The 20,018-nt window shown below is 47.6% G+C and overlaps 1 protein-coding gene across 1 annotated transcript in view; it reads right to left on the bottom strand.

Annotated features, from left to right (window-relative positions):
- Positions 1-354: 354 nt before the first annotated feature.
- The window catches only part of LOC135918167 (membrane metallo-endopeptidase-like 1), a 62,595-nt gene continuing 42,931 nt past the window's right edge, over positions 355-20,018 (bottom strand). Inside the window, exons 2-3 of the mRNA XM_065451821.2 lie at positions 5,603-5,682; positions 355-2,593 (exon numbers count right to left, since the gene is read on the bottom strand). Of these exons, the coding sequence (XP_065307893.1) occupies positions 459-2,579 (2,121 nt within the window). The 5' untranslated portion in view covers positions 2,580-2,593; positions 5,603-5,682 and the 3' untranslated portion in view covers positions 355-458. The remainder of the gene's footprint in view (positions 2,594-5,602; positions 5,683-20,018) is intronic.

The following is a 20,018-nucleotide window of genomic DNA, read 5'->3' as shown; positions in this document are numbered from 1 at the left end:
TGAATAAAGGAGCTCGCGGTACGCCCGTTACTCGTGAGGTATATTTCTGCGCTGCTGGCTACGTCCGTGTTTCGGGGTAATATGGCGCAATACACCAATATCCTTGCTTTCCCAGTCTTCTTCCCTCCCTTAGAAGACTTCTGTTATGCCTGTTCTTAAGGCTTTCTGCTACCATTAGTGTGGTATCGTTTCAGAAGCCGCTGCGCTTGATAACTTTGGCTGTCAGGATCGAGATACACAAGCACCCCGATGTGCACGTTGATTTCTTTCCGAACTAACGAGGTGAGAAAAGCGGGTAATATGGTGCATGACGCATATTAAATAACACGGTGTCATTCATACCCCACTCCTCCCTCCTAAAAAAAAAAATCATGTTTCACTTTCTCACAGACCACAGCCTAGAGACTGTCCGCTAGAAAGAGAAGCAGTCGCCAAACCATTTTCTTTGCTCACTCCACTCAGTAGAGAGAGCATTTATGCGTGGGGTTGAGAATCGCGTCCTTGTCAACGTCAGTGTGGTTACACCGGAACGCTTTACCAAACTCTGGCATGTTCATGACGGCACCGTTGCAGCGTTTAAGCGCACTCTCTGGGAGCATCAGCTTTCCTTCAAAGTCGACACTGGCGCACATTACGTGGCAGTAAGTGATGAAGAAAAGCTGTTCATCACTCAGCCCGATGCCCCCTATGGTGAGGCGAGTCTTACGGCCAGCCATGGCGTAAAGTAGGGCGTCCAGCGCTACGCGTGCGCCAAGGTAGTCGGCCAGGAAGTCAGCTTCCTCCCCCAAAGGAGCGTTAGGATTGGCTTGCTGGGCGAAACACATGGCCCTCTTTTTGTACTCTTGGTACACACCTCCAGTCCACCAGTGGGCGGTCGAGCCAAGAACGTCTTTCTTTACACTCTTTCCGGTGAACAGCAGGGCCAACAACCGACCAGTAGCACTTCCTAAACCACCGTACTTGATCGCGAGTGGGACTTCGGCGGAGTAAAATGGTAAGCGTCGCAGTCCTGCGTAAACGTGAACCATGTTCGTGATTGGGTTGGCATCTCCGCCGGCCAGGGCAACATTGCGCTCTCCCAAGGATCGTTTGATGCCGCGTACGTTGTACTGCGCGTTGTTGGCGCGTATCTTAAGCTGGTTGCCGTAGTAGTCTGTTGGGGAAAGTGCGTCCAAATTGGCGTACCTCTCTGAAAGGTTGAAAGTTTTGAGATACGAACCAATCTCTGGTGCAACAACTTTTGTCCTTTTCAGTTTTTCCAGCGTTCTGGATTTTGACAGCTCGTCCATCCATAGCGAGCTGCGTATTCTACGAGTCATGGAGCTCTTTATGGAGTCAACGAGTTGGCGCACGTCTTTTGAGGACTCTCTGTTCGTGCTCGCCACTGAGAGAACGTACAGGTTCCAAGATTCCATGAAATGGGTGAAGATAAAAGACACGCACGTTTCAATTTGAACTGGACTGTGCGCTACAGGATGGTTGAAACTGAAGTACTTGTCCATAACCTTTCGAAGCTCCTCTTGATGTCCTGCCATTTGTGTGAGTATTGAGAAGCCAAAGAATCTCATCGCACTTTCAGGAGGCAAGTCCTTTATCAGACTTCTAACAGCTTCTCCCACGTAGTACAACTTGGCTTGGAAGCGCGTCGTTGATGTTATGGCTCCCATAGGCTCCAGGGCCTCGCTCCAGTCTTTTTCAGACAAGCCCATGTCTCTCGTGACGGCAGCAATTTCTTGGAGCGTGTGCGACTTTTGCACGCCTTGCATGGCTTTGGAGGCACGACAAATGCTGAGATGAATGCCAGCTAGTTCTTGAGCAGCGGCATCGTCATAGTAGGAAAACAGTGCAAATACTTCTTTGACATACTCTTCATAGTAATTTTCGAGGCTCTTGTTCGAGTCAGGCGAAAAGGGGCATGCAAAGGGAGTCGCTCGGATGGACAGTCGACGTCGCAATGTGCCTTCGCCGAACAAGGCGTTTTCGAAGACAAACACAACCTTCATTCCCCACTTCATGTCCAGACGGATGAGCTCCCGGAAGACGTCGTATGACTCGGAGTCCGATAAGGTGAAGTGTGGCCAGTTACCGAGGTGAAACTTTTCGAAAACTGGCTTGATTTCGGTGGCTAGAGCTCCTGTTACCGACAGAAGGCAGGATCGGTAGGTGATAAGTACCATGTCGAGGACAGTCTGGTAGGTGTTGTTGGGCTCACGCTTCTTCATGTCCGCTTGCAAGTCGTCGACGTACTTCTGGCTGCCCAGCCAGGAGACGTTGACGCCCTTGATGTTTGCGGAAGCCCAGGGGCTGCACACGTACGAGTAGAAGTCCCGACACGGCAGGTCGCCGCTCACTGGTCCTAGGTGCATCATCTTTTTGACGTACTCGCAGTCTGCAGCCTCGCAGCGCCTGTGCTTCTCGGACTTGCGAATGGACATCTGGATATGCTCTCCATAGATAAGGAGGAATATGAGGACTCCTATTAACACTAAGCCCAAGACCACTATGAGGTAGCTGCCGATGCTGCTGCCGCTTTGCATCTCGGTCTTGACGGCTGGTGATGGGGCGTCGCCGCCGGCCATGTTCCCGCTCTGTTCTGCCAGGAAAAACAGCAGCACAAAAGTTATTTTAATAGTGTATGCTACCGATATACTAGTAGCACTAACGTCACAGCACAAAGATAGCGTGATGGCATAGCAGATGGTATAATAAATGAACGACAGAAGGAACTCTATATATAGTGCAGGAATCACCCTTCTCTTCGCGGCATGTGTTGGCCCGTGAGTTGCTAGAAGCATAATTCATTAAAAATAATAATAAGATGGCCCCTGCATTGTGTTTCTCTTCACAAGAGTGAGTTTCGTTTTGTGGATACTGTACTTTGATAGCTCGTCTGTGCATGCCGTCGTTGCTCAGTGGCCATGGTGTTGGGCTACTAAGCACGAGATCGCAGGATCGAATCCCGGCCATGGCGGCCGCAGTTCGATGCGGGCGAAATTCAACAACACCTGTGTACTTAGATTTAGGTGCTCGTTAATTATTCAGGAGCCCCCTCTATAGTGTGCCTCATAACCGGATTGTGGTTATGGCAGGTAAAACCTCATAACAAGTATTTAGCTTGTGTGTACGTCCCGCACTTTTATTTTGATTCTTCGCATCTTCACTGAGCTCATATATTGGTCGTTGCCTCCTCAAATAAATTTAGTTCCAAGTTGGGCGCTCTTTCTGTCTCCTTCTTTTTCCTTGTGTTCATTACTCTACACCGCAGTACGTTAGGTTAGCTATACAGTAAATCGCCCAGCATAGTACTCTGATAACCTAGATAACAACTGCGAGCCGAGTGAGTGAGGCGTCCACTAGGCGGCGCCTTACAACCGGCTCGTGTAGAGCTCCTCTATATGCTCACTGTATATGATTCCGTCGAGGGATTCATATACAGCAACTTTAGGCTGGTGTTACGGAGCGTTCATATGCACACATGCTCAAAAGCGTAGATGTGCGTTGAAGGATCGCTATAGGCTGGCAAGTCTACGCTTCGCAATGCCAAAATGTGCGAATAATTGTTTCCGCCTTTCCCGGGTGCCCAATATTGCTTTTCTCAGACCACTACGTGACAAACCTGTTCGCTAGTTGACACGCATCTAAATGGCCGCGTTTCATTTTGAGGTGAAAGTAAACAAGTTAGTCATGCTCAGTTATCTCGCTTCCAAGTAGCGCGCTTATGCTACCAGTATGGCTCAGTTTATTGCAGTTATTACCCGCAGTTTCCCGCTATATCTCCAACGCTCTGAGCGTTGATGATTGTATGCTACGCTATCCGACTTGTTTCTGCTTGTTATGTTCCACCTGCAGCAACGGCTGCAGCATGGGACTAAGTACACCTCGTCAGCCTTGCCGTCGCTGTGTCCGCAAGAAGCATAATGTTAACTTTCGAGCGTAAATGATCTTGGGTTACTTAAAAGGGTCGGGCACTATAGTGTAGCTTTCGTTGTGCAACCGAAATCAAGTACCTGGTCATCAAAAGGCACATGACAATATAAGACGACGCCTGCGCTTCTTGAGGACTTCAATTGCTTTGCGATTCTTGCGATACGAGCCATTGAATAAACAAAATACATGCGGATAGAATTACCGTGCAAGGCACAACGCGCATGTGCTCGTATATGACGCGAGAATGTGGTGAACCGAATGAACGAATTCTATAAAAAATTTCATCTTCTGCAACGCTTTGTGCAGCACAACGATTACGTACCTGCCTGGGGAAGACAGCGAGTCGCATAAGCCCTCACAAAGGGGCCACGGGATGGAGGTGACCAGGGGATCGAGGCGACCCTATTATCCGCGGTACTACGGATTGTACTGTCTAAGGCATAGAGCTTCCTTTTAAAATCACTAGAGAGAACTGCGACGTTGCGATCCCTCAGCTACGACGGGAACGATAGTCAGTACATATATTTGTCTCGTATTCGTGTTTGTGGCTTCAAGCATTCTTGTGGCTTTCTTCGTATACAGCGCTTTATCTGCCTTTGTTGCCATGCATTTCGAGGCTAACATATTTCTTTAAGCGCAGAAGGCAACTAAACTCTGCTCACACGCATAATTAGTGCGAATAGTGGCATCTATAACGTTGTAAATTATCACATTGACAAGTCACAAAGCTGTTTTAAGCCGAAAGGATGACGTGTGCAGGCAAATTTATGGCTGTCATTTCCGCGCTGGCTGAACTGCATGGCATGCAGGTATTGCATACACACTATAACGCTCGAGCTCCTTTTAGTAATTTTTGTACAAAACCAGGCTCTCCGGAGTCTCGTTTTCAACACGCCATCTCCGGAGTGAGCCTGCAGTCTACTATAGCGTTACCAACAGGACCGGTCAACCTTACTCGCCAAGAAGTCGATCGAGATTAGTTGCTAAACCCAGAGGACAAATAGCGTAGAAAGCTTTGCTTTAATAAAGGAATTGTGCGATCGAATGAAAATAGGAGTTGCACAGAAAATATTTAAGTTCCGCTTGTTGTTTCACTGCGTAATTACACCAAGAACAGAGCCGACACATCTGCAGGTGTAGCACAGACTGAGCTACATATAAGCCGATTCTTTATACTACGAATAGTGCAGTCCTGTGTACGAGCTATTCCTAAAGACAGCAGAATGCATCAGCAATGCAAACCACAATCAGCAAAGCCGGGGAGGGTTCCCCTAGAAAGCGTCGCTTGAAAAGGTCGATTTTAACCAGCCATGCGTGATGCCCGAACAATGTAATAGGTGCTCACAAAAACTTGGTGATACGCCACAGTTTAACACAATGCGTGGTATCTGCTCAATAACGCGTTTGAATATACGACACACGCGCGAGTGCCGAAGCAAGCGATAAGACAAAGGGCCTTCTGGCGACTGCCAGTGCAGGGAACCAGCTGCCAAGGTGCGAGTAACGGAAAGTTGATGCACCGCAACCCAACCACAGGTTCGCCGCGCTGTTGCAGATTGTGGACGAATGCACAAGAGGGCATTCGGGCACCAGGTGGTCTGACGTACGCTTGTCGCTCTGCGCTTTGCTGTACCGCCACCGTATTGCATGCAATAAAATAGCTGCTTTTTTTTACCTACTTGGGTGGCGTTTCCTGAAGCTGGTCTTTCTCCCCGGGAGTGTTCTTCTTCCTCTTCTGCTATCCTGTAAGCGAGCCTGCGTTTTCACGAGCAGGCATGATGCAACAGCGATGATGGCAGGAAAAATAAAGGGAGCATTGATCTCTCAAGCGAGTGCTATATGTCCGTTTTTACTGTAGTAACATTATGTCATATTATTTCGAAAATTAACAAACTTTTTCTGTATTTGGAGTCGTTGAAGCCCATTGAAGAAGTTGAGGTAGAGCGCGATGGCGTTTAGTCGAGTTATACATAGCGCAATTAAATTCCTTCCTGAGGTCGCTCTGGTCTGCTGTATCATTGAACTTGCGCGTGTTAAAACGAAGACGACTCTCGATGACTTAAAGCTAGATAGTTAATTAAAAAGTCTTGAGGGACTAGTTGGGTTCATTGTAATGAGTCAAATAACATAAAGTGAGCAATCAGGCAATGCTATATACTGTTACGATTTGGATTGGACAAACTTAAATAAAGGTCTTGCACGACGCACGTTAGCGCGCAGTGGGCATCTCCCAAGCAGGGACCGACAGGGAGTTACGATCCCCCTTTTCAAGAAATGACCACAAATACCATCTCAGGTTTTATTGGAAAATAAAAAAGAAAGAAAAGCAAAAAAAAATAAACAAGGGGGGTGCTTTTAGGCTGCCATCTAAAATTTAATGCAGCAGTGTCATTCTTATGCATCGGCTTAAGATAGGAGTGGCGTTCAGGCATGGTTACGGGCTGTGCATGCTTGTATGCACTGCATCTCTGTACTCTGAGCTGTGCCATTTGCAAAACTTTATACATACTGCACTGTGCGATTGCCCGCAATACATGGAAGGTCAGCAGAGGTTAGCCGCTGCTCTTGTCCGTCTCGAACGCGAACCGTTGTCAGAGAACTCCCTATCGGGACTTTGGTGTGCCTATAACGCTTGTTCTCAAGCCATTCAAACCGTACTTCATAAGGTAAATGTACCGCTTCGGACTCTATAGGCTATGTGTAGGCCGTTATGTGTTTTGCCTCTTGTGCCCGCCGCGATCGTCACTCATTTTTGACCATCTTCCCTTTCCTGCTCCACTAAACCAGCACCGAGTAGCTGGATGGGAGAATGTGCAGCAGGCCGCTTGACCTCTCTGCGTAGCTTATAATTATTTTTGTTTCTTTTTATGTATTCGCGCGAAGGTACGAAAGCGAATTATTTTCTACCTCACGTATACTGTAACTGGTTTCCGTGGCTAATAAATGCAATGTGTTGCAATAAAAGGCTGCGATGACTCCACCGGAGCGCCACCATATGCTGTAGGGTGATCTAGTCTCCCACCTACAACGCACGAGCCCCGCAGCAAGCAGCCCTTCGGACTTTAATTGTACCGCGTCCCAGCCAACACGCACTGTAGAGATTAAGAAAGACATGCAAATTAACAAGGGTAAATTCAGCTTGCCCACGCTGTCTGGGAGAAAGGGATTGCAGTATCTCCACAGAAAAGGAGATGAAGGCGGCCTATACCTACGGGAGCGGAACGTGTAAGAAAAAAATGCGAAAAAAGCGCATGGGGCAGCCCGGCCACCCGTTCAAACAAGCCCGCGACCACGCAGAACACAGCGTAGATGCATCCCTGGAAGTCCTCGATGAAAGAAAGTTCACTAAGTATTATGCCCAGTGCGGACAGCTCGTGCACCTTAAGTTGACAGTGCGGCAAGCGAGTGAAATTTATAACGCGGCCAGTAGAGCAGACCGCGCTCTGTTGGGGCGGACGACGCGACCGAGGAGGCCTGCAGTTAATCACGCTCAGACTTGAGATTGCAATCATTTTCGCTGATTGACTCGTAAACGCGGCGGTACGAGGACCGAAACGGACGGAAACAGGGCTCAGGGAGAGATGTCCCGGCAGCGGGCAGGTCATTGAGCAATGGGTGTGCGTGCCCTTCGGCTGAATGAGACTTCGGCGCAGTCACCCTGTCGTGCGCACAAGGTGCACTCGCACCAACGGAGTGGCAGTGTGACCGTTTTGTTTTTTCTCGTTGTTGCTTTCGCAAGCAGACCATGGTCTCAACGGAACCACAATAGCCTGACAAATTTGAAGAGACGTGTACCTTAACGTCTACGGTTACACGCAAATGGGCTAAGATAGGTGCGGTCAATGACGAACATAGAAGTATTGTTGCTCGGTGACAGCTCATCTTAATGCGAGTGTTACGTTGTATTACCGAGGGCGACAAAAAAAAAAATAAGAGCGCTTGAAGAACAATGTGCCAAGAAAGAAAAATAATGGAGGAGTTGAGATTGTAGTCATAATATCGCTCAGGAATTGTCTCTTTGTATGTCTTAGTCTTGAACCGCAGTTAATGACTTGTTAGAGAAAGGAGCAGGGTGTCTGCTCACCAAACTCGTAGTAAAATTAAGCATTGGCCGAGGTTACAGTGGAAAGTTCTTGACTCGCAAAGCAACTTGCAGTGCAGACCACTTTGGTGCCAAGTGCTTCGTGGGTTCAAAATTCTGCGTCGGAGAAATAATAACCTGAGGTTGCTAACAGAATGCATAAAATTTCAGCATACAATAAAATAAAGAAAATAAAGAAAGTATGCAGATCCCACTTACTGAGGGGGGGGGGGGGGGCGGGGAATCGAAATTATGCGAAGCATTTTGCAGGTATAGCTGGCTATATGGCATCGAGCCTGCGGCGACGCTCCTAGACCGGCTGTTTGACTCTCTCTCGATGATTTCGAGCAGGCGCTCATTGTGGAGTTCGGCCATGCTGAGGGTCAGAATAGAAAGAAAAGAAAAGACAACACGCGGGCTTACCTATAAGTGGTCAATCATTGCGAACACGTTTCCCTTCCTCTGCGCCAAGTAGCACCCCAGTAGTACGCCATCCTCGAGATGCTCAAGCGAACCTCTGAGGAACGCGATGTCCGAGTTGACGCATTGCTCGACGAAGCTGCGCTCTTCCAATAGCTTTTTGTCGTGAGCGTCAGGAACCGGTGTGTGTGTGCACGTGGTGGGAAACTTGCTTTTCAATCGCTGTTCGTGTTCGTGTGGAGGTAAGCACCACCTGGTGTTCGGTAGCCGACATACCCAGATCTTCTTGTGCGCGCCATCTGGCTCGGCGCAGACAGGCGAGAATCAGAGTTGAGGGTAGGATGACAGAGCGCGAATGATGACGATGCTGAGACCACGCCGGCAGCGCGAACATGAGCATAGCAAGTTCGTATCGAATTCGCAGGGCACCGCGATCCCCGACGGTGTAGGGGTCTATAGCTAGACAGACACACTTAAAACGCCTGAAGTTCGCAAAGAATGCTGCGCATTAAAATAATTAAAAAACACACATAATAAAGGAAAACAAACGGCGGCATACTCGAAGAAGAGGAGGTCCAGTTTCCTTTCATAATCTCGCAGAAAGGTTATGATTTCTGGCACGCCCTGTATTTTATGCCTGTGAGCGTGTACTGTGCATGTTTAATACCCCTTGAAATGCGGAGAAAATATCGTGATTGCTTGTTCTTGTATAAACTAATTTACAACCGATTCTCTTATACGCGGTTTTACTGCCGGCTGTAACTTTCTGCTTGCCTCGCCATAACTTGCGTAATCCCATCATTTTCTACTTGAAGTCAACCGACACCTCTAACGCTGTACCATGTTTTGGGACCCAACAAAATGCTTTGGGTTATGATCTCGATATTTTCAGCTCGTACATTTGCTTTTTATCTGACTTCTAACTTTGACTTAATCCATTTCTTTTTCATATTGTACCGCTGTTCTTTCAGGTTTTCTATTTTGTTTTCTGATTTCCGTTCTTTGTGTAACAAGTGCATCAATACCAACGGGTAGAGCTGTTCTTGGGCATCATAAGAAATAAATGAAATGAAATGAAATATAACAACAAACGCTATTCAGCTAGGTTAACTTGAGGCTCACAAACGTATTTAATGTTGACAAGAATCGAAACCCCAACCTCGGTATTTCTTTCATTTCTAATATTCTGCAGGCGACTACATGAAGTTGTTTCTCTCTCTCTCTCTCTCTCATTTCTAATATGCACCACTACAAATGAGATGAGTCCATAACCGGCTCTCGCAGAGATAAGAGTGCAGTCACTTGCAAGTGCGAAGGCGTTAGTTCAATTCGAGTTGAGGTTCTCCAGCACTGACCTAACTTCCGTGCGAGCACGTTTAGGATATGAAAGCAATGTCTCGAACTATTCTGAGCATTTAGGACCACTTTCCTCAGCACTTTCAGTGATACGCTGAATGCGTGCTATAGGGAATATACGTTTTTGTCTTCTTTTATATGTGTGCGTGTGTATGGAGTTGACCGGCTCCATGGTTCCTCCGTGCGTGTTAATCCGCTCGGCTTACGCGGATGGGATTCCGGATGTTGCTTATCAGGGTCCGCAAGCGTTGCTGGGTAAAACAACTCAATCTTCTCCGTCTTAAACTTGTCACGCACAGAGCGCATCACAACGTTCTTTGCGTCCGATTGCAGGAGTTCGCCGAGCATTTGTTATCGTGTCGAAAAAAAGAGAGGAAGGAAATAAGGGATGTTAGCTAGCTAACGTGCATACCGACCGGCGGAGCTGTGCCGATCTAACGCAATAAAGGGGATAGAGATTGATAGAAGATACAAACGAATTTCTTTTTTCAATTTTTTTGTTTATTTATTTATTTATTTTTTTTTTGTGAGGATGACATATCACAGTGTTCACGCTGTTTTTCGTCTGGTGGCAACTGCTATACATAGTAGTGCAATAACGCCGTGCCGCCGCTCCATTCAGTCGGCGCAAAAGTGTACTACACGCTCGCACACGTACTCGCAGTACACGCGAGTGCGTGCGCATACCGCGGGGGTCCACCGCCGGTACCACGCAGAGCGACTCGGCGGCGGCGGCGTGCGCGCTCCTTCCTCGTCGACGACGTCTGCGGTGCCCGCGCGCGGACGTCCCGTGGCGGCGGGGGGTGCACGCCTGCGCCGCTGGAGCGAGCGGTGGCCGGGCGAGCCGTAGGTATATAAATGGCCCCGCTAAGGTGGGACGAGTCCGCCGGCTGCGGCGGCCGCACCAGCATCGAGACAGCCCCCCCCCCCCCCCCCCCCCCCGCCCTGAGTAATGGAGAGGGAGCGCGGCCCGGGGAAATGGACGGCGTCCGCGGCAAATGGAATGGGCCCCGACAACGACCACCCACTTTCTAAGAGCATCGTTTGCGGACCTCTTAGGCCTAACGTCCCGACTCGCAACGACGGTCGGCCGTTTTAATTTGGCAGCGACTCCGAGAAAGTCGCCTCTCGCCCCCACCCCTCCCTGTATGCCACCCTTGCACACGCGCTCCCTGGCTCATCCGTAAAGGAATAGAGCGAAGAAGAAAACTCTGAGCATCGGTCGAGGGGCGAGGAGGAGGAGCAGTAGACCGCCGTCCGCGGTGTCTTGGTCTCTCTCTTTTGTTTTCTTTCACCATTTCTCTACCGTGCTCGATGCTGCCTTGGCAGTCCAGGGACGCCCGGGCGCTCGCGCGCGTGCGTATAGTTTGTTAATTGCGTTACTTCAATGGGGGGGGGGGGGGGCGACCTTTTACGATTACTGCCCCTCCCCCCCTCCTCCGGAGAGTTGTTTCAGCTCGTCCGTCGTTTTTATTCCAGTTTATTTTGCTCATCTGCGGCCTCCGCCCTTACGAAGCCGAGCACCTCCTCCCCTTCGTGCGGCATGAACCAGCACGTATACTATACGCACGCTTGGAACGTATTCGCGAGGTCGCTCCTTCGCTCGAGGATTGTGTGAAGGCTTTGCGAGCGGGCGGCGAGGATCTCATTCTGTTTCTGCGCTCGGAATTAACCGCCTTGCCCGCGCTTGACCGAGTTAAGCGCGGGGTCTGATTTAAGACACGCTATAGTCACCGCCAAGTAGACTTTGCGTGGTGCTTGAGCCGGTTGTTTGTCCAACCGTTGGCCTAGAAATCTTACAAATTAGGCAGGCAAACAAGGAAAGCCGGAAATTTCCTTGTATATTCCTGTTCTTACTACGGCGGATGGCACCTCTGTTCTGTCCCTCTTTTGTCCTTCTTCCAGAAAGTTCCAGGATCGGCACGGGGCATAGTCAAGGCGCGGTGCGCTCTTTCGATTTCTCAAGGCGTATGTACAGTTTGCACGTGGGCTTTCGCAGCATGCGTGCGGCACAGCTATAACAGAGGGCGTGGGGCCGGCAACGCCTACGTGGGAGAAGCGTGGAAACAGGTGCTCATGCAGGAGGGAAAAAATGAAGTGGACAGCGTCCTCCGAGGCTGTAACCGCCTTACAATAGCGTGTGTTACAACAAATAAGAACTTCAAATTGCCCAGCCGCCATAGGAAAGGAAGAAAACAAGTTGAAAAAAAAAGAAGAGAGAGAGAGAGAGAGAGAGAGAGAGCTCTAAGAGAGTATTAGTTACCAAAACGAAACAAAAAAAATATGCGAGTGTATAGTCTCCGACGGAGATTTTAGTTTAACGGCACCGTTTATTCCTAAGCAGGTATATACACTGTGCGATATAGTCAAGAGCCGACGGTTTACCTCGATTTGGTATCGTTCTAGCACGAAGTTGAGGGATCGCTGTTTACATTCATTGTTTTCCACTATAACCGCGTTTGAAGCGTGTATTCACTAAATCGAAGACCTGCACGATACTCTGAAGTTGTTATGTGTTGCGCAGAGCGTACTCTCTGCTTCTTTTCCTATGTTCCATACCACCTTTTCTCTACCCCCAGTGCAGGATAGCAAACTAGACGCTGGTATGGTTGACATCCCTGCCTTTCCTATCCTTGCTTTCTAGCTCTCAACAGCACAGCCCTTTCATTTGCGAAATACATAATTAGCATCTATAGCTTTATCATACAGTCGAAGCTCCCGAATGGAAACTGCCAGGAGGACGTCCTAACATAGATGAAGTGGTCGTATAAGAAGCAAACCGGGATAACACTAGCTGAATACCTCGCATTATAGTAAAGGAAGTAAATCAGTATTGATACAATACCAGCGTGAAAATTTAAAGACGCGAAAGGAAAAGAAAATGTAAAGAATAGCAGTATCTAGGTAGTAGCAACCCGTTATAATATTAATTACTGCTTTTTTCTTTTACCCTACATTGACTGAAATTTGTGTAGTATGTCTAATATGAAAGGTTTTCCAAAATGATTTGTCAGCAAAATTAATGAGTTAGTGAATTTCTCATTGCTATTCAGGCTTTAGGAAGGAGCTGATTGAGGCGTTCTGAGAGTCTTTTGTAATGAATACTAAAGTAGCTATTACGTCCTGATTCATAGCAGTTGCAGAAGTTTGAGTTTGTGCAAGATTTCCCAATAAAATCATTTATTAAAAAAGTTCTTGCTAACTGAATATCCACAGCGTGCGTATTGCAACCGCTGCACAGAATCCAGTTGATGCTCAACACGTGTTTATTTAGTAGGAATTCTGATATCATTAGCTTGGAGATATTTTTACCCAAAATCAGTAGCTAGTGTTCCATCCTGCTGCACTAAAGGTACTCGCAACAAATTTTCATGGCACCCGTTTTTATGCGAAGCATATACGAGGGCTCAACCCAGCTCCTCAGGCGCGGCGGTGACCATGAAATCACGTGACACCGTGACGTCACGACAGAGGAGAAGTGGCTTTGGCTCAACTCTTGCAAGACGGGCTGGGTGGGAATCGAACCAGGGTCTCCGGAGTGTGGGACGGAGACGCTACCACTGAGCCACGAGTACAACGCTTCAAAGCGGTACAAAAGCGCCTCTAGTGAATGCGGTGTTGCCTTAGAAACGCGCTGTTTCTAAGGCGTGCGTCTCTTGCTCAGGCGCACATTTCGTTGCCGCGCCGAACGCTGCTTTGCTCGACGCTCACCGCGTCCAATGCGGGGCGCGTAGTCGCTGCCCTGTAGCCCATTGTCTTACACCCCTTGGCGGGTCGACGGGAACGCTGTCGCGTTCCACTCTTGAAGGCGAAGAAGTAATGCATGAGTTGTTTCTTCGTCTAGCCGAACCAAATATAGCCAAGCAACAGCAGTTCACCAGGCTAAACAGTGGTTCAACAACTAAAATAAAGGCTAGTATGCTTCGCATCCTGGGCTTAACCTTACCTAAGCCACAGCCATTTTTTTTTAGTACAATGGAAAGCTTACCGGTCAGAGTGCCTAATTATGAAGTGGTAACGCGGAAAACGCCGTGGAACATTATTTTATCCCAATTTTTCGATCTGCAGTGAGGATGTAGTCGCTCACTGGAAGCATGATGAGAATGGTGATGGGCGAGTGCGATAGCGTTTACTCGCCAGCATTATAGTGGGAGGCTGCCCACAACTGCAGCTGTAGTGTGAGCAAGAATTATATTGTTGATCAAGTCTATGTTCCTGCGATTCATGTTTTCCGTAGTGTTAAAGTATTTCTGCGATAATAGAAATGTTTTCCTGGCTTCCTGTTCAACTACTTTGGCATTCAAACACTCGAAAATGAAATCAATTGGATCGAAAACGAAATGACGTTTTTACACGTGATGCGCCGTTCGGCGTGCTGTCGTGGCAATGCATGCGCTTTTCACTTCTGAAGCGTAATGTTAACTGTAACTTTAACTGTAACTTAACTGTAACTTAACTGCAATGTTAAGCAACAATTATGCTGTACTTAATAAAAGTGGACTTACGCACAGTAATCTCATAGACTACATCCAAAGTACCAAGATTTCACCGCCAGGACTCACCAATTACTGATTTTTGAAACTTTCTTTAGCAATTTAAAATTATAATTGCTACTTGAATCGCGAACAGCGCGCTGGATTCTAACACAACCAAACATAATCATTTCACTTCCATCAACGTCTCACAACACATTCTGGCCAGTCGTCAGTCCCTTTAATTTGTGACCATCCCGTACAGCTATGCACCTGTCCCCGTGTTAGCCGAAGCGCGGTTTCGAGTGAACTAAGAATGAAAGGCAAACAAAAATTTACACGATACGGGCAAACAATTCCGATGCACTCTGCTGCAACTTCAGAGTAGAATATTTCGCAGCAATGGAATGATGACACCAGTCGGGCAGGTGAAATGGGAATGGAATGAGGTCCCGAGATTCTGAAATGAAGTTGGAATTCAATGGGCACGTAGTCCTGGAGCACTAGGCGTTCATTTTAAACGAGACTACAAAGGTGCTGTATTTGCCGGTTGCTCTAAACTAGACTAGACCAATTTTTCGTACATTTCTCTTTTTTTTCTGAATACCGGCTCTCTCAGTATCTACCTATAGGTGACTGCCTCGGCCGCGATAATCACAAACAAAATGGTATTCTAAATATTCTACGCTTATGAATACGCGGAATCTTGCCGGTGCTACACGGCTTAATTGTATTTAAAAGCAGTAACATTTAGTAGCTAAGAAATATTCAATTTAACAAGAGCATGCATTGTTTACGACACAAGGATGGAAGTGAAAACAATGTCGCAAACGGCTGCATCTTGCGCTTAGTCTGCTTAGTACCCGGATGGCGCGATAACAGGTTGTCACAGAGGTGTGCCTGAAAAAAATCATGCCTATTAAAATATGCCAGCAAATACGAAGCAAAATATCCTCTTGTAAAACATACGTATGCGTTTCGCTTATTAATGTGACTGAATAATAATAAGCACCGGAAAGAATAGTAGTATGTAACATTTATTTCTAACATCGTTAATGATTCAAAGTTTTTGTTACGAGGCATGCATGCGCAAGTAGTAAACAATTATACAGAAAGCGTTTTAATTACTAGGACTAGAGGAACGGAATTAATGAGCTGAGTCACAGCTGGAGAGCCAGCCAAAGTCTCACCATTCGGAGGAGTTCAAAGGAGTGTAATTAATGAGAGCTTCCACTCTCTGGAATGGAATGTGAATGGAATGGGAGGGCCCGCTCCTCAACTCTGCTCATAATATGGCAACAATATACGTACATGGCCTAAAAAATTGCCTTCCGTTCCACAACTTCAGAATTGCATCAAACTGCTTAGAAAGGTATTAGTTAATTGTATAAAATAAGAATTTAACATTACAAAAACTATTATTGCAAGGGCTAAAATGATATCACAATAAGAGCTTTATCGCAATGGCCGTTGCGTACTTTCTGGTATTGGCCGGATGAAATACTATGCTATAAAAATTACCTTTCATGTCTAGGCACACATATCACAAAATTATTAGGTGAAACATACGATATGCAATGTTATATGCAGGTGCACGGCATCAACGTACCACATTGCACTATGCAGGGGAAGTCGGAGAAAACGCGACGCTTCTCTCGCTAGCACCAGCTGCATCTCCGCAATTATAAAAGCGAAATTCTCCAAACCAAATCAATACAATTAACCCTATGTGTGCTGCCTACGTGAACTAAAGGTGATTGCGATCGGTCCAGTCATACTGAAGAAATAAAGTTTCGCTGCCTCTTGCAAAATAGAAGGGAGCTAAAAATAAAACGTTAAATTTCGCGCCATACATCGCTCGGAATTGCACAGTACGAAGATCGCAGGTGCTTCAATCTTTGTTCGCCATCATCAGGTTACTCGGCGGCCCATGTAGAGATTTCGGAAGACTACCTTATCTCGTTTACCCAAGAGAACGATATTATGATATGACAGCGCAGTCATAACATAATATCGTTTTCTTGGGTAAATGAGATAAGGCAGCCTTTCGAAATCTCTACATGGGCCACAATCTTTCGTTAGCTCACCGAACTCGGATCCGCAAGGTGTAAAGCGATTAACTGCGTTTGTACTTAGTCAAGGTCCTGTGCCACTATATCAGACCTTCATGAACTGAAACTTCTTATGACTGTTAAAAACACTTTGTGCGAGGTTGAAGAAGGCTGAAAAAGGCTCTGACATTCGCTGAAAACATATCGTTTGGAATGTTCCGGCATGTTTATAAACTATTCAGTCACTGGGGCATACACGAGAATTTTTTCGAAATTCACATTGATGATTGCAGGTGTCGTTCCGGGCCAGATTGAAAACAACTATGTTCGGCAAAGCGTCACACTTTGCTCGAGGCTCCATCTCTCCTCGTCCTTGTTCAATTGCGCACTGGAACTATGTTTCACAATGCTAATCATAACCAGCTAGCCCAGCTGTCCATACTTAGCTCCATCTCGCGCGGGCCCCACGAGAGAAGAGCGACATTTGTGACTTTAATCTTTAACATCTCTTCATAGTTCGGCTTCATGCAGGTATACTTCGGGCTTTGCATGCTGTAAGTGGCAAGGATGGCAAAGAACACTTCTATAGTATGTTTGCTTAATTAGGCAGCCATATATCGGCGTTAATTTGCAAATATGTGTTGTCCTTTGCTTCACATTTCCCTTATTGCCTTGTTACACAAAAACCCGTAAATGCACAGTCACGCTAGGAGAGCACGACACCGACGCGGTGCCAACAATCGCTATACGGTCGGAGGATTCGTCGGCAGAGAGCGTTCGCAAACGTTTGGCAAGATCAGACCAACAGTGACGCAACACTACAGACGACTCGATGTTTTTGAGACAGTGGCAGTGTGCGGACGACAAGTACCCTAAAAATCGGCTGCTGATGGTTAAAGCATATATACTGTAATTTTAAGTAGCGCTAAAAGGACACGGACAGACATGACAGCGCACGGCACTGTGGCTTAATTTTCATGTTTGCCCTTGTCTTCTGAACGCTGTCTACGGTATACCATTATGACAGTCCAAGCAGGGCGAATCAACACATGTATACGTATCACATTTATACATCTATAGCACATCTGCGCAGGTATTGGTAGGTTATTCATCGCAAACGAGTGATAGCGTTTGAATTTTTCATTTATTCTTATATTATATTTCCTTTTTTTTTTCGGGAGGATGTAAGCATGGCCAAACAGCACCAATCACCGAGCTCAAGACGCTGGCTTCCTCCACGAAGTGACAGTGTTCAATGCTTCGGGGCAGGCTGGCCAGCTCGGGCAAAATATCCAACACAAAAAAACGTTTTCGAGGACGGTAAGAGGTTGATTAGTGAGGTGCTAAACTGCCCGGAGGTTAGCGAAGTGGTCCGCTGACGCACTGTATCCAGGAAGAAAAAACGCGACGTATTAGGTCAACAATTAAGAAACCGCGGGTGCACCGCGTGTACCTTCTCTCGTGACAGTCGATCGGTGGAAAGCGGCTCGCCGGAGAAAGGAGACCTCCGAGAAAAGCAGCCATACCCAAACCCACATGCGTCGGCGGCGTCGGCGGGAAGTCACGGCCGCGAACGGACCTTTTTTTTTCCGACGCCGGGATAACCAGGTGGCCTCGATCGGCCCTCGCGGTGCGCGCAGACAACGCGTATATACGCTCACAATCGGCGGTTGTCCAAGGTCCGCATTACCGGCGTCGTGTTTCGGCCGAGCCGAGGTTATTAAGACGCTATCCCGGGCGATCTGGGAGAAGGCGGGCGTCGGCTCTGCCGGGCCCGGCCGACCTTGCTGCGGTAGAAAAGAAGCTCGGGCAATTACGGCCCGATGATCCATCTTTGCCACCGCACGAGGCCCGGTCAAAGCTCCGAGAAACGCAAGTCCCCTATGCGCGCGCGCGTTGCTGCCGCCGCTGTCCCAGGAACGCCGCGCGGTTGCACGGAGCGCCACTGGACCGGAAGTCGCGCGACCTGCGGATAGATGTGTGCGATGCCGGTGTGGCTAGTCCTGCAAACTTCAGTTTAGCGTGCACTGTTCTTTTATTTCTTTTTATTTCTGCTTGAGACACTGTCAATGGGGAGGCACAGAACGTAGATCCTTAGCCGCAGTATCATTAAACGGTGACAGTATACGAGTACAGCAGGTTAGGAACATTTTCGTAGCAAGAATTGTTCTTTGAAGTAACCGGAAGTTACGGTTAATGCTCAGAAGAGAATGTATAATGGTTCGCTCCAATTTATGCCACCACATGTGCGTCGGCGTTTGCCACGAAGCCGCAGAGCCTCTGAATTAAATTCCGAGACTTCAAGTTGCCAATATTCGTTCCTTTAAGAGAACAAGAATCGCGACAGATGAATGGAATTAATGGCAAGGTCAATGTCGCGATAAGGAGCAGGTTACAAAGATGCATGGGCACGACACTGATAAAACAGGTAGATTTTCTATAACCGCCGAATTAATTTTACGCGGATATCGTTTCACGCTGTGTAGTTGTGCAGTGCCGCCCTTGAAAATGCTGATGGGCTCGAATATTACGTCGTGCTAGAAGTTACAGGAAATTACGGCTGTGCAGTTTTGCCCCTTGTAAGGGACATTATGCCCTTCATGAGATATTGCACTAAAAAAAAAAAAACCCGCACTTTTCGCTGTCGTTCGGAATGTCTCGATGGGGGCCGTGAAAACCGGTGCACTTCCGCTCCGCTTCACCTGCAGGCACATCGCGCCTCGGCCCGGGTGCCCACTCGAGCGCACTGATACGCGGATTCGCGTGCTCGTATGCCTAATAGGTCCGCTTGTGAGGCCGCGCATACCCGCGCTCCACCAAGTAGGCTTCTAACTAGATTAAAACGTATCCCACCAAGACCGCGCCACGATGTCCCTTGTCTGACCTCTAGAAGCGCTGGCAATTACGAGACGCTGGGGCATGCCAGGTGGTGCGCCTTATTCGCGGAAGGCTGCCTACTCGAACACGATGAGCGACGAGCCACGCTGGCCAAGTAAAGAAAACGACAGCGGCAACGAGTTTTAAGAAACAGCGCGGGCTCGAAATCCTGGTTTGTCACCTAATATATATATATATACACATACACACCAAACCATGCACATGCTTCCGGCACTTAGATGAATGTTTTCGCTGCAAGAGGAGAGGTGGTGAGAGGTAAGTGGCGTTGCTCAAGGCTTTTCACTTTCGTGAAACGTGGGGCGTGTATGACCATAGAGGTTCCTTAAGATTGGAGGACACACACACGCACACACACGCACACGCACGCACACGCACACGCACACATACACACACGCACACACACACCACACACACACACACACACACACACACACACACACACACACACACACACACACACACACACACACACACACACACACACACACACACACACACACAACACACACACACGCAAAAAACACGCGCGCGCGCTAAGAAACAAAAAGAAAAATAAGCTTGCTTTATTCAGAAGCCATGAATGGAATAACTTATCTTTCTGAATAAGCATGTCGCACTTATCTTACCCAACTATTTTAACTGCACTAAATGGTTGTGTTTCTTTCTCTTTTTTCTGGCAGGTAGTTTTGGTCATAAAATATGTTAAAAGTGCTAGTCGTGCCAGCAACGATAAGTAGCTAATGAATTGCTCAACTGAATAAAGCTGTGGCATTTATGTAGCTAAGTGTGAGATTACGCAATGAACTAGGATAA

Source organism: Dermacentor albipictus, chromosome 1 (assembly GCF_038994185.2).
Source record: "Dermacentor albipictus isolate Rhodes 1998 colony chromosome 1, USDA_Dalb.pri_finalv2, whole genome shotgun sequence".
NCBI lineage: Eukaryota > Metazoa > Arthropoda > Arachnida > Ixodida > Ixodidae > Dermacentor > Dermacentor albipictus.
This window is presented reverse-complemented; position numbering and strand designations above follow the sequence as displayed.